At 37.7% G+C, this 12,814-nt stretch overlaps 1 protein-coding gene across 1 annotated transcript; it reads right to left on the reverse strand.

Moving 5' to 3' along the window:
• Positions 1 to 2,039: 2,039 nt before the first annotated feature.
• Positions 2,040 to 11,806, reverse strand: LOC105262180 (separin). The gene is made up of 11 exons (XM_059120713.1): positions 11,656 to 11,806; positions 11,349 to 11,538; positions 8,781 to 8,959; positions 8,419 to 8,723; positions 6,479 to 6,773; positions 6,357 to 6,415; positions 6,132 to 6,294; positions 5,928 to 6,063; positions 5,591 to 5,758; positions 2,694 to 2,851; positions 2,040 to 2,567 (listed from the first exon to the last, which is right to left on the reverse strand). The coding sequence occupies exons 1-11, from the start codon at positions 11,723 to 11,725 to the stop codon at positions 2,314 to 2,316; spliced, it is 1,977 nt and encodes a 658-aa protein (XP_058976696.1). The 5' UTR covers positions 11,726 to 11,806; the 3' UTR covers positions 2,040 to 2,313.
• Between the last annotated feature and the right edge of the window lie 1,008 nt (positions 11,807 to 12,814).

A 12,814-nucleotide genomic window follows, 5' to 3' on the forward strand; every position in this document is an offset into this window, starting at 1 on the left:
GGCTTTTATAGCCAATTGAAGACCTGGTGGGTTCTATGGTCAATAGAAACCCTGGAAGGCTTCAATGGTCAAAAGAAGACCTGGAGGGCTTCTATAGTCCATAGAATACCTGGAGGGTTTCTATAGTCAATAGAAACCATGGCGATGCTTCTGAAGGGCATCAATGATCAATGAAAAACCTGGAAGTCTTCTATAGTCAATAGAAATAGTCAATAAAAGACTTGCAGAGCTTTCATAGTCCATAGAAGACCAGTAGGGCTTCTATAGTCCATAGAAGACCTGGGGCGCTTCTGTAGTCCATAGAAGACCTGAAGTGCTTCCATAGTTCATAGAAAACCTTGAAGGCTCCTATAGTCCATAGAAGACCTGGAAGGATCCTATAATCCATAGAAGACCTGGATGACTTCTATTGTCCATCAAAGACCCAGAGAACTACTATAGCCCGTAGAACACCTGGAGGGTTTCTACAGCCCATATAAGATCTGGAAGCCTTCTACAGTCCATAGAAAACTTGGAGGCCTTCTACAGTCCATAGAAAACTTGGAGGGCTGCTATAGTCAATAAAAGACCTGGACGGCTTCTATAACCAACAATAAGAGACCTGGAGACCTCCTGCTATACTCAATAGAAGACCTGGAGACCTCCTTCTGCAGTCAAAAAAAGAAACTGGAGGTCTTGTATAATCATTAGAAGGCCTGGAGGTCTTCTGGAGGGCTTATATAGTCAACAGTTGATCTGGAGAGCTTTTATAGTCAATGGATGACCTGGAGGTCTTCTATTGTCATTAGATGACCTGGAGGTCTTGTACAGTCATTAGAAACGCCTATGGACTTCTATAGTCAATGGATGACCTGGAGGTCTTCTATAGCCATTAGAAGACCCGGAGGTCATCTATAGTCATTAAAAGACGAGGTCATTGTCGTAGAACTGGTACACAACGCCTGTATGTCAGCATGGCGTTTAGACAGTTCGTGTGGGCAAACACGGCACTGATCATCCTCATAATCCTTTATGAACCTCCTCCAATGGTCTTCTTTACTCCCAGACAGTTCTTGAACATTTGAAGATAAGAAAGAAATCATTGAACATACTCTGCAGAATTTACAATTCTCAGACTCACAAGTTCTCTCCGTATCAGACTAGCTAGCTCACCATTGGATCTTTTTTAAATAATATATATCTTTCAACATATACAGGAAAAAGCTTGAGTTGAAGGGGATATACCAACTCCAATATATAGCGAAATTGAAGCTACATAACAATAGACAGTCATTGCTACTAACCTAAAATATTTTTGTACGAACATTAATCTCATTCCTAGGACCCACTTTAAAATTTTAATAAACTACTCTGCATTTCTCATAACGAACTCACTTCAATTAACATTGTAATCTTTTAAAAAAGGCATAAATCTCTTCAACATCAGCACTCCGATTGTGTCGAAAGTTGCTAATGCACCCCAAAGACTTAAAAGAACATCGAAGTATTAATTCAAAACAACATTCAAAGAATGGGGAGAAATGCAAAAATAACAGATTATAAGTAAAATAGGAAATACTTCAACACGCCTGTTCGTTGAATTAACAAAAAAAGAAAAAAGAAAAGAATGAAATATTTGCACTTACCTCTCTCTCCGTCTGTCTGTCTGACTGGCTGTCTTTCAGTTATGGCAACTTGGAGGAGGGTTTGAATCATTAACATCAGCGAGTTTGCTTGCTTATCTGTATATCTGAGAACTATATCTGTTTGTTCGTTTGTTTATTTGCGTGCTTGCTGCTTGCTTGCTAGCTAGCTTGTTTGTTAGTTTTGATGTGCTTTGTTAGATAAACACACTTCAGCCAAAGATGATGACAACAGCAACAGCTATAACACAAAAACAACAACGGCAATGCAAACGAATGCTAATAAATGTAGGTGAAGCGGAAGTGACACTCACTCACTGCTCAAGTAGAAAGACAGCTGCAGGCGTTGCACAAAAAAAACAGATGAAAACAAGTAGCAAAACTATCTTCGCAATGGTGGAAAAACTTAAGACTTAATTTGGAATTCATAAACAGATTTTAATACTTAAAAAAGTGAGCCATCCAGGTCCGGATGATGTACATTGACAGCGAAGCAGATTGCGAAGAACAAGTAATCTTAAATATTTGCGTAGTGCGTTTGAAGTTTTTCATCATCGTCATCATCGCTATTTGCATTGGCACAAGTCTTATCTCTGCCCGGGTTCACAGGATATTTGATTTAACTTGCAACTTATATATACATATGCTACAACTTATACACAGGCATAACAACAAAAGACTTATATACTAATCACAGTATAGGCATTGTGGGTTGTACATGACAATTCCAGACGGGCAGGCCACGACATACATATGGTACGGTGTTGTAGAGTTTGGGTTCGCTGATGCGTTGATGTACACGGGCCAAAATGCCACACAAACTGCCCAAATGATAATCGGGGGTAGTGGCTATTGTGGCTGGACCTCTGCTGCAGCTGCTGCTGCTGGTGGTGGCGACAACGGGAGATAGAGCTGCTGCTGCCTCAACATGTCCCCCATTTTTGGCTATAAAATAATAAGTAAACAAATGTACAATAAATAATTACACACATGACAATTTTGCTATTAAGAATGTATGTGAGTGGATGCATTATACACATGTATGTGTGTCTATGTGAAGTTTTGACTTACATCTAATGATGCCCTCCTTTACCCAGGCATTCACTTCAATTTCATTCCATGGCAAAACATTTGGCGATTTGGGCGCTATCCAACGACTAAGTATTTCCGTGGCCACCTTATCCATAATCGAATCTAGGCAAGGCATTAGAGTGCCAACTAACGCAGGACTGCAAGCAATAACATGAAGATGATACAGTTTTTTTTTTACTTCTATTATTTATGTTGTTATTGTTCAAATATCGTTGTTGTAAATCAATAAAAGCACACAGAGCTACAGAGGAATGTTTCAAAATGAAAATTTAGTTTTTCTTTCGATAAATATCCTTGTTAGGAACCCAGAGTTTTTCTATAAAAAAAAATCAAGCTCAGGAGCGGAGAGCTTTTTCTATAGGAAAAATCAAGCTCAGAAACTGAGACTTTTTTCCTATAAGAAAAACGGAGCTCAGGAACTGAGGCCTTTTCTTTTTGACTATAGAAGCTTCCCTGGACTTTCTGAGCTCGTATTTTTATAGGAAAGAGCCTTAGGTCTGGAGAACTTCGATAGTAAATAGAAGACCTGGAGGGCTTCTATACCCAAAAAATACCAGGAGGGCTTCTGTAGTCAACAGAAGACTTGAATGGCTTCTTTAGTCAATAGAAGACTTGGAGGGCTTCTATAGCCAGTAGAAGACATGGAGGGCTTCTACAGTTAATAGAGAACTGGAGGGCTTCTACAGACAATAGAAGACCTGGAAAGCTTCTGTAGACAATAGAAGAACAGTGGGCTTCTATATACAATAGAAGGCCCGGAGGGCTTATATATACAATAGAAGGCCTGGAGGCCTTCTATATACAATAGAAGGCCTGGAGGGCTTCTATATTCAATAGAAGACCTATAGGGCTTCTATAGATAATATAAGACCTGGAGGGCTTCTACAGATAATAGAAGACCTGGAGGGCTTCTATAGACAATAGAAGACCTGGAGGGCTTCTACAGACAATAGAAGACCTGGAAAGCTTCTGTAGACAATAGAAGACCTGGAGAGCTTCTATAGACAACAGAAGACCTGGGGGCTTCTATAGTCAATTGAAGACCCGGAGGGCTTCTATAGTAAATAGAAGACCCGGAGGGCTTCTATAGTCAATAGAAGACCCGGAGGGCTTCTATAGTTAATAGAAGATCCGGAGGGCTTCTTTAGTCAATAGAGGACCCGGAGGGCTTCTACAGTCAATAGAAGACCCGGAGGGCTTCTATAGTCAATAGAAGACCCGGAGGGCTTCTATAGACAATAGAAGACCTGGAAGGCTTCTATAGTCGATAGCAGACTTGGAGGGCTTCTATAGTCCATAGTAGACCTGAGGTAGTTAATAGAGAACTGGAGGGCTTCTATATGCAATAGAAGACCTGGAGGGCTTTTAATGCAATAGAAGACCTGGAGGTCTTCTATATGCAATAGAAGACCTGTGGGGCTTCTATATACAATAGAAGGCCTAGAGGGCTTATATATACAATAGAAGGCCTGGAGGGCTTCTATAGACAATAGAAGACCTGGAAGGCTTCTATAGACAATAGAAGACCTGGAAGGCTTCTATAAACAATAGAAGACCTGGAAGGCTTCTATAGCCAAAGAAGACCTGGAGGGCTTCTCTTTAGTCAATAGAGGACCCGGAGGGCTTCTACAGTCAATAGAAGACCCGGAGGGCTTCTATAGTCAATAGAAGACCCGGAGGGCTTCTATAGACAATAGAAGACCTGGAAGGCTTCTATAGTCGATAGCAGACTTGGAGGGCTTCTATAGTCCATAGTAGACCTGAGGTAGTTAATAGAGAACTGGAGGGCTTCTATATGCAATAGAAGACCTGGAGGGCTTTTAATGCAATAGAAGACCTGGAGGTCTTCTATATGCAATAGAAGACCTGTGGGGCTTCTATATACAATAGAAGGCCTAGAGGGCTTATATATACAATAGAAGGCCTGGAGGGCTTCTATAGACAATAGAAGACCTGGAAGGCTTCTATAGACAATAGAAGACCTGGAAGGCTTCTATAGACAATAGAAGACCTGGAAGGCTTCTATAGCCAAAGAAGACCTGGAGGGCTTCTATAGTCAATAGAAGACCTGGAGGGCTTCTACAGTCAATTCAAGACCTGGAAGGCATCTATAGTCAATAGAAGACCTGTAGGTCTTCTATAGCCAATAGAAGACCTGGAGGGCTTCTATAGTCAACACAAGACTTGGAGGGCTTCTATAGTCAATTGAAGACCAGGCGGACTTCTATAGTCAATAGAAGCCCTGGGGGCTTCTACAGCCAGTAGAAGACCTGGAGGGCTTCTACAGCCTGTAGAAGGCCTTAAGGGCTTCTGTAGTCAATAGAAGACCTGAAGAGCTTCTATAGTCAATAGAAGACCTGAAGGGCTTCTATAGTCAATGGAAGACCTGAAGGGCTTCTATAGTCAATAGAAGACCTGGAAGGCTTCTACAGCCAGTAGAAGACCTGAAGGGCTTCTATAGTCAATAGAAGAACTGAAAGGCTTCTATAGCCAATATAGAATAACTAAAGGGCTTCTATAGTCAATAAAATGCACGGAGGGCTTCTATAGCCAATGGAAGATTTGGGGGTTTCTATAACCAATAGAAGACCTGGAGGCCTTCTATAGTCAATACATGACCTGGAGGCCTTCTATAGTCCCTAGAAACCCTCCAGGTCTTCTACTAAATATAAAAGCCCTCCAGAACTTCTATAAATAGAAATATTTTGGTTCCTTTTAAAAGAAATCCCAACAGCCTCAATTTCATAAAAGGCCAATATTTGTCATCTAGTGTCTTGTCCCAAAAAAATACCCTCACATCACTACTATGTGTAACTCCATACACGTTTGCATGTATGTGTGTATCTGTTCAACATCAATGTTTCCTCTTTACTCACCACATGGCTGCATGATAGTACAAATGCGGTCCCAACAATTCACTATACAGGCCATTCGAATGGAGACGCGACGAGTCACAGCCAAACAGGAAAACCACACAGTGCATCTGAAATTTGGCAATATTACGTCCACTTATATACTGTAGACCGGAACCATGACCAGCATAACTGGAACATATAGGGGAAAAAATGCAAGAATGTTGGATGAAGAAAAAAATGAAAGCAAATAATAAACTCAGTATTAACGGGGTCACCACTTCTTTGAAGAGTAAATATGTAAGTGGCGTGTATGTGTGTCTGTGCGGTACTTTTGTCGTCAAAGTACAAAACTACTTACACGTAGCAATTTTGTTTGAAAAAGTTATTGAATAGCTCCTCTTGACTTGGTCGCTGGCCAACCATCATTGTCCAATGTGGCAGCCAATATTCGAAAAAGCTACGCATACGCAATTCCATTTTATTTAAATTTTGATCTAAAAAAAAGAAGAGACAAACACAAATAAATACAAAAGGTTAAACATGTCATAGATAAATAACTTGCCGGGATTTATAACACAGCCGCCAGTGGTTATATTTACATTTAAATAACCATTTTTAATGTCTTTCTTGTAGTACTTATAGAGCCTCCAGAGGCATTGTATGGAATTGATGCGGGTAAATTCTTGATAGACATTTAGTTCTTCCCAGAAGAAATGATCTAAGCGCTAAGGAAAATAAGGAGATTAAAATTATATGTAATTAAACCAAAAGGAAAGGAGAAACCAACCTCATCTACCACCAGAATGCAGGGATAACGATTAGCTTTGCATTCGTTACAGCAATCATCTGCATAAGAATGAAAGAATTAACATTTACAATATTTATAATCTAACCTACTAATTTACTCACCCTGTGCTTGCTGTTGCATTTCATTTAATATTTCTGTGGCTTGTTCCCGTTGTTGCAAATTTTCCGTGAGCACCATACATATTGCATCGATTTCCAACTCAGATATATCCCTAATATTAGATGCCGCCAAGGACAGTAATATCCGTGACTGCTCATCCCAATTGCATGTGTCACAAAATTCATCAATTTTTTCCCAACGTCGTTTGAAAACTTTTCGACACGACGATAAATTTGAAATACCAGAAAATAGAAATCTCCAGGGAAAAAATAAATTCTTGAGATCGGCAAGAATTTTCTGCAAAGAGAAAGCATTTTAATTAGTAGCGACACATTTCTAAGGGAAGGGAAGTCGATAGAAAAAATATATATTTTATAATTTTTTATATTTTAACTTGAATGCAAAGTTTGTCGTCAGAAGGAGCTGTTGAAACACAAGTACATAAATTCTAGGTATAAGAGACATTCTCTTTAAAACAACAAACTTTAGAGATTTGGCAGGAATGTTAAGGCAATTGAATAGGTGTTGAAAGTATGTGTCTCAGAGAATTCAGGTAATCAGAAGTTATGTTTGCCCTCTTTTTATACATAGTTTAAAAGTAATGAAGTCGAGGAGGTTTTACATTATTCTAACATTGACGGCTCCAACCATGATGCACCATTGCATGGGGGTCGCGATGAGCTGCGATGGTTAGTACCCCTTTAGAATGTCCCAGAGATAATCTTAGAGAGTAGTAACCCTTCACAGTGCTCCATATGCGCTTCACTTCCTTCTTGGATAGGGTTGAGGACCATCGTATACCTCTACTGCGCTTTGGTTAACAGTACCCGATTGAGAATGCAATTCCACATCGAGCCGAAGCTCTACCCTGAATTGTCTATCAATTAAAACGCGTTGCAACCAGAATAAGGGTAGTAAGGGTAGATAAACATATATAGGGGTACCTGACACCCCCGGGGCATCAGAAGAGTCTACAGTCAGACTTCGGAGTATTCGGTCAGTTTTTGGTTTTATACACGGGACTGATCACCCAAAAGTGGCACACTATGTAGCAGTCTAATCATCACAGCGAGGAACAAGGCTTATTTACCTCATACGCTTTGACGCTGGCAAATGGCAACCTGTTATTTCGACAGTCATGTCCCTTCTCTCAAAAGCAATTTCCTGAGAAAGATCCAAGGAGCTTACATTTTTATTGATCCAGAATATATATAATCATCCCAGCTGATGCTTTCATTTGGAGCGAGTATCCATATTGCACCCATTTTATATTTTTTCTATACCTCAGATTTTTAGTCAATCTTTCAGGAAAAATCTAAAAATTATTATTAAATATTATGAGGAGCAGCTTCTCAGAGAGATCGACTAATTAAAAAAATGCAACTCATTGTGCGGGTGTTGTACAGAGGTTCACTACATTATAATCTATCATTCTACGTCTAATGCGAGTTGAGACGTCTTTTACGTATCCGACGTTTTTTAGCTGTAATCGATAATAATTTCTAGGGATATAAATTATTCTATATATGAAATTTGTGTCCGCATAAATAAACTACCGCCTCTAATAATTCTGAAGCACTATGCCAAATTTTGTGGGTAATATAAACATTTTGCAACAAATTTTTATAAATTTAACAGGAAAGATTTTTCACTCAAAATAGAAATTAAATTAGTTTGAAAAATAATAGAAAAATGTGTTATATATAGTATATATAGTTATTATTTGGGATTAGATTCTATACCTTCAATTCCTTTTCAATCAAAAAAGAATTATATTGTTTTAAATAACTCGAAGCTGTAGATAAGCCATTGATAAGGAAATTGGCTAACAAAGAATAATAGCAGGTATTTATGTAAGTATGGAACTTCAGTTTTGAACGTTTTTGGTTATCCTATGAATTATCATTCAGAAATTTCGTATTAAAATAAAATAAACGCTTACCCCAATAAACGTATTCAATTCCGCAAGCATATTCCAATACAGCTTCCTCGCCTCGATGGTATTCCAATCCTTGGGATCAACTTTAATGCAATGTTTAAAACGATTAACAATACTGGCAAAATTAGCAAATAACTCCTTTTGGTCATTGCTCGAGAATCGTAAACAAATCGGTGTAGGATATTTATCACTGCGGGCATGTTTTAAAATTGTTAAATAAATTGCAGCATCATATTCGTGGATTTTTGGATAAATTGAGAAAGTATTTTCTGTCCGGGGTCCCTTGCACAATTGTAATATTGTCCACTCTGAAACGATTAAAAGTTATTGGTCAAAATTTGAAAGGAAAATGTAAAAATACTTACCTTTAGGCATTTGTTTGCAGATATCTTCTAATTTGTGTATTCCCTCCATGGGATCAGTTATACCCTTTAGAAAGTTACTTTCTGTTTCCATTTCTATCTCTTCATATTTGTCATACGATTTCTTTTTAGTTTTGGCCATTGTTTTCAGGGACTTGCAGACATATTGCATAAGACAATTTCTGAAATGTGGTAGGAGATTTGGTTTGTTAGTAATTATGTATGTTCGGGTTGTATTACTAAATAGGTAATTGGGGAATAAAGTTAATAGTTTAATAAAATAGCAAATTCGAGATGTTGCTTCAAATTAAAAACGAAATAATGATTTTTACAGTCTATCCTTGGATGGAAAAAAAAGGGTATTTCATCTTGAAATTGGTTTTAAGGTAACAATACTAACAGTCGAGTAAAATGTTTAAATCTATTATATAGGGTAAGATGATAAAACTGCATTTTGATAATATGTTATATTACTTTCTAGGCAATATATGTACAATGGCCGTCGAGGAAATGTATGGTCCATAAGAATATCTAGAGAACCAGAATTATTCACTTCCTTACAAATATATTTTAACGCAGGTTCTCACAATTTGTATTTTTAGTTTGGCTTGCACTTTAAGAGCAAATTTCTGTTTAGAAATCAAATTTTAACTTTTGTATTTTTGGTTTGATCTGAATTTAAATGGCCAATTTCTGCTACGGTTAAAAAACCCGTTTTCGCTAAATAGTCCGGAGCAAGTTGAGTTTAGGGGCTGTGCTCTGATCATTTTGAAATTTTTACCACAGGTAGGTATTTTTAAACTGATTACGGCAATATAAATTTTTTGTGGGGGAAATAACCGGTTACCCGGTTATTGGACCCGAAAGTTCAGATACAATGTTCGGTTTTTATCCGGTTCCACTGAACCGATACAAACAAAATGGGTATCATTGGAAAGCTTATGAAAATACCTATCCAACAAGTGGTCACATGAACCGGTTACAAGAACCGGTTCCAGAGTAATGCAAGAAAATTGATATTTTTTACCAGTACTTTTTGAAAAACCCATAAAAACTCAAAAATGGACCCATTATAAGGTATTAAAATCTACATACCGTATTATAGCCAACAATATTGCCTTTCCAAAATGGTATCATACATGTTGATATCTTTTGTAGTTCCGAAGATATTAGTGATAGAAGTCATTAATTTGCAATTTTTTCTCCAGTCAAATGTATCTAACCTCTATAGCATTTTTAAGCAACCGGCCTTTGGCCGTGGCTTAAGATTTTCTCCTCTAGGGTATGTCCAACACCGGCTACGCGATCCATAGTTTTTCTAAAAATTGTAATTTTTGTAAGTAGCCGGCCTTCGGCCGAGGCTTAAGATTTTCTCCTCTGGGGTATGTCCAACACCGGCTACGCGATCAATAGTTTTCTAAAAATTGTAGTTTTCGAAAGTAGCCGGCCTTCGGCCGGGGCTTAAGATTTTCTCCTCTAGGGTATGTCCAACACCGGCTACGCGATCAATAGTTTCCTAAAAACTGTAGTTTTCGAAAGTAGCCGGCCTTCGGCCGGGGCTTAAGATTTTCTCCTCTGGGGTATGTCCAACACCGGCTACGCGATCCATAGTTTTTCTAAAAATTGTAATTTTTGTAAGTAGCCGGCCTTCGGCCGCGGCTTAAGATTTTCTCCTCTGGGATATGTCCAACACCGACTACGCGATCCATAATATTCTAACAACACCAAATTAAAAACAAAGCAGATTAACAAGAACGTTAAACCCGACACAAAACTTGGCTTCACTCAAACTGCTTTCATAAGTAACGAATTTAAAAGTCAATATCTTCGGAACTACAAAAGATATCAACACATATGACACCATTTTGGAAAGGCAATAGTGTTAGCTATAATATAGTGTATAGATTTTAAGACCCTATAATGGGTCCATTTTCGAGTTTTTATGGGTTTTTCAAAAAGTACTGGTAAAAAATATCAATTTTCTTGCATTACTCTGGAACCGGTTCTTGTAACCGGTTCATGTGACCACTTGTTGGATAGGTATTTTCATAAGCTTTCCAATGATACCCATTTTGTTTGTATCGGTTCAGTGGAACCGGATAAAAACCGAACATTGTATCTGAACTTTCGGGTCCAATAACCGGGTAACCGGTTATTTCCCCCACAAAAAATTTATATTGCCGTAATCAGTTTAAAAATACCTACCTGTAGTATAAATTTCAAGTCAATCCGAGCACAGCCCCTAAACTCAACTTATGCCAATAGTCCTTCCACCTTACCACTCCCGTGGACAGGTCTAAACAGGCATCGCTTTCAAAATTCTCTTTTGAATAAAATCTTTTACATGTATCTAGATTTCGGCAGAGCTAAAAACGTCCTCTTATGGATCATAATCCTCTCTTGGCTAAGATCCGTCACGGACTTTGGTTGGGACTCAGATTCAAAAGCTTACATAGTTGTGATCAGGGCCTTAATTGAGATAGACTACATATGGTGAAAATTTCAAGAAAATCCTAGTTGTACTTGTTGAACTTATATCAGCCGAATGTGCGAAATATTGCTTCTTCTTACTCTTTAAAATCTTCCGCTTCTTCGACAGTCATCTCTGCCAACAGATCGTCAACATCTGCGGATCTACGTTTGGTTGTCGACTTGTAATAATGTTCCTGCGATGTTTGATACAGGGCCACAATTTGATAGAAAATGGAACGGGTCATATTGCCATTGAGATATTCATCCTCAGCATGTTGCAACAGGGCCTCTGAAAATGTTGGGCAAAAGTAAATTGACTCCAAAATGGCAATAACAGACGAGTATTTCCGAAAAAAGTACTTTACCATTTCCCTAGGCTCATTTCACTTATTGGAGTTTCTCTCACCTTTAGCAGTTGGTCCTATATTTGTTGCCGTGTTGCCCTGTGTCAGGTAGTGAAGGAATTCTTCATCCATAATATTATTTTGTTAATAATTTAACTAACTTAATTATTTACAAGAGAAAGAATGAACTATTTCATTTGAAACAAAAGACGCGCGAACAGATAACAAAGCGGAACTATTTTTTCGACGGCGGCAAGTGGGTATCCTGTGAACTATGTACACAAATGCACCAACAAAATACGCCGTAACAGCTGTTCACAAATAAACTTGTTTAATTGAACGCCGTGATTCATATAAAAGAGCAATTGAAACAGGGGAACCATTATCAAACAAATTAAAGGACATAACGACTATAAGAATTTATAAAAGGAATAGAGAGAAGAAACAAGTATAATTGTTCCTTGTTAGTTGTGAATGTTTGATAGTTTTATGAATAAAAAACGAACATAAAAGATGATAGTTAACAAATGAGAAGAATAAGAAGATTAAACCGCCTATATTTAAATATGGACATACTAACGCTTCATTTAGGCTACAAATTCCTTTAATACTACTCTAAATGTATGATGTACGAAAATAATTCAGTTGCCAGTACGTGAGATGCCATACATGTTTTGTGAGCTTTATGAATCGTCCAAGTTTGTTTTTCTTTCAACAAAACGTTCAATGTCTGCTGTAAAAACAGTATTCAGTTGTCAACTATTCACAGTGAAATGACACCCTGTCTCCATATCACAGACAACGCCCTTTATGTTTAGTGCAACCCTGTTATAATATTACGTGGTGTCTCATAGTGTTGATGGTTGGTGAATTGGATATAATAAGTAAGAATTGACAAAAGTGTATGCCACCACCATAGAGACACCATGTGAACACGTGTAAGTGTGAACATTCTGTAAGTTTATCGCCAAACTAACTGAAATACATTATCATATAAACTGTAGGCAAATATAGGTAAATATTTGTATAAATTCTAATACAAATATAAGAAGCTTTTGATTGGTATTACGAAAAATACACTAGCAGAAACTGGCCGAAACAATTCTGATACATATCACAAAAAAATTTGCTTCAAAAAATTCTTTGAGAATAATTAAATATTTTGTCGAAATATTAAAAAAGATTCATATTTTTTAATTAATAAAAATGTTCTTAATAAAT

Source organism: Musca domestica, unplaced genomic scaffold (genome assembly GCF_030504385.1).
Source record: "Musca domestica strain aabys unplaced genomic scaffold, Musca_domestica.polishedcontigs.V.1.1 171, whole genome shotgun sequence".
Classification (NCBI taxonomy): domain Eukaryota; kingdom Metazoa; phylum Arthropoda; class Insecta; order Diptera; family Muscidae; genus Musca; species Musca domestica.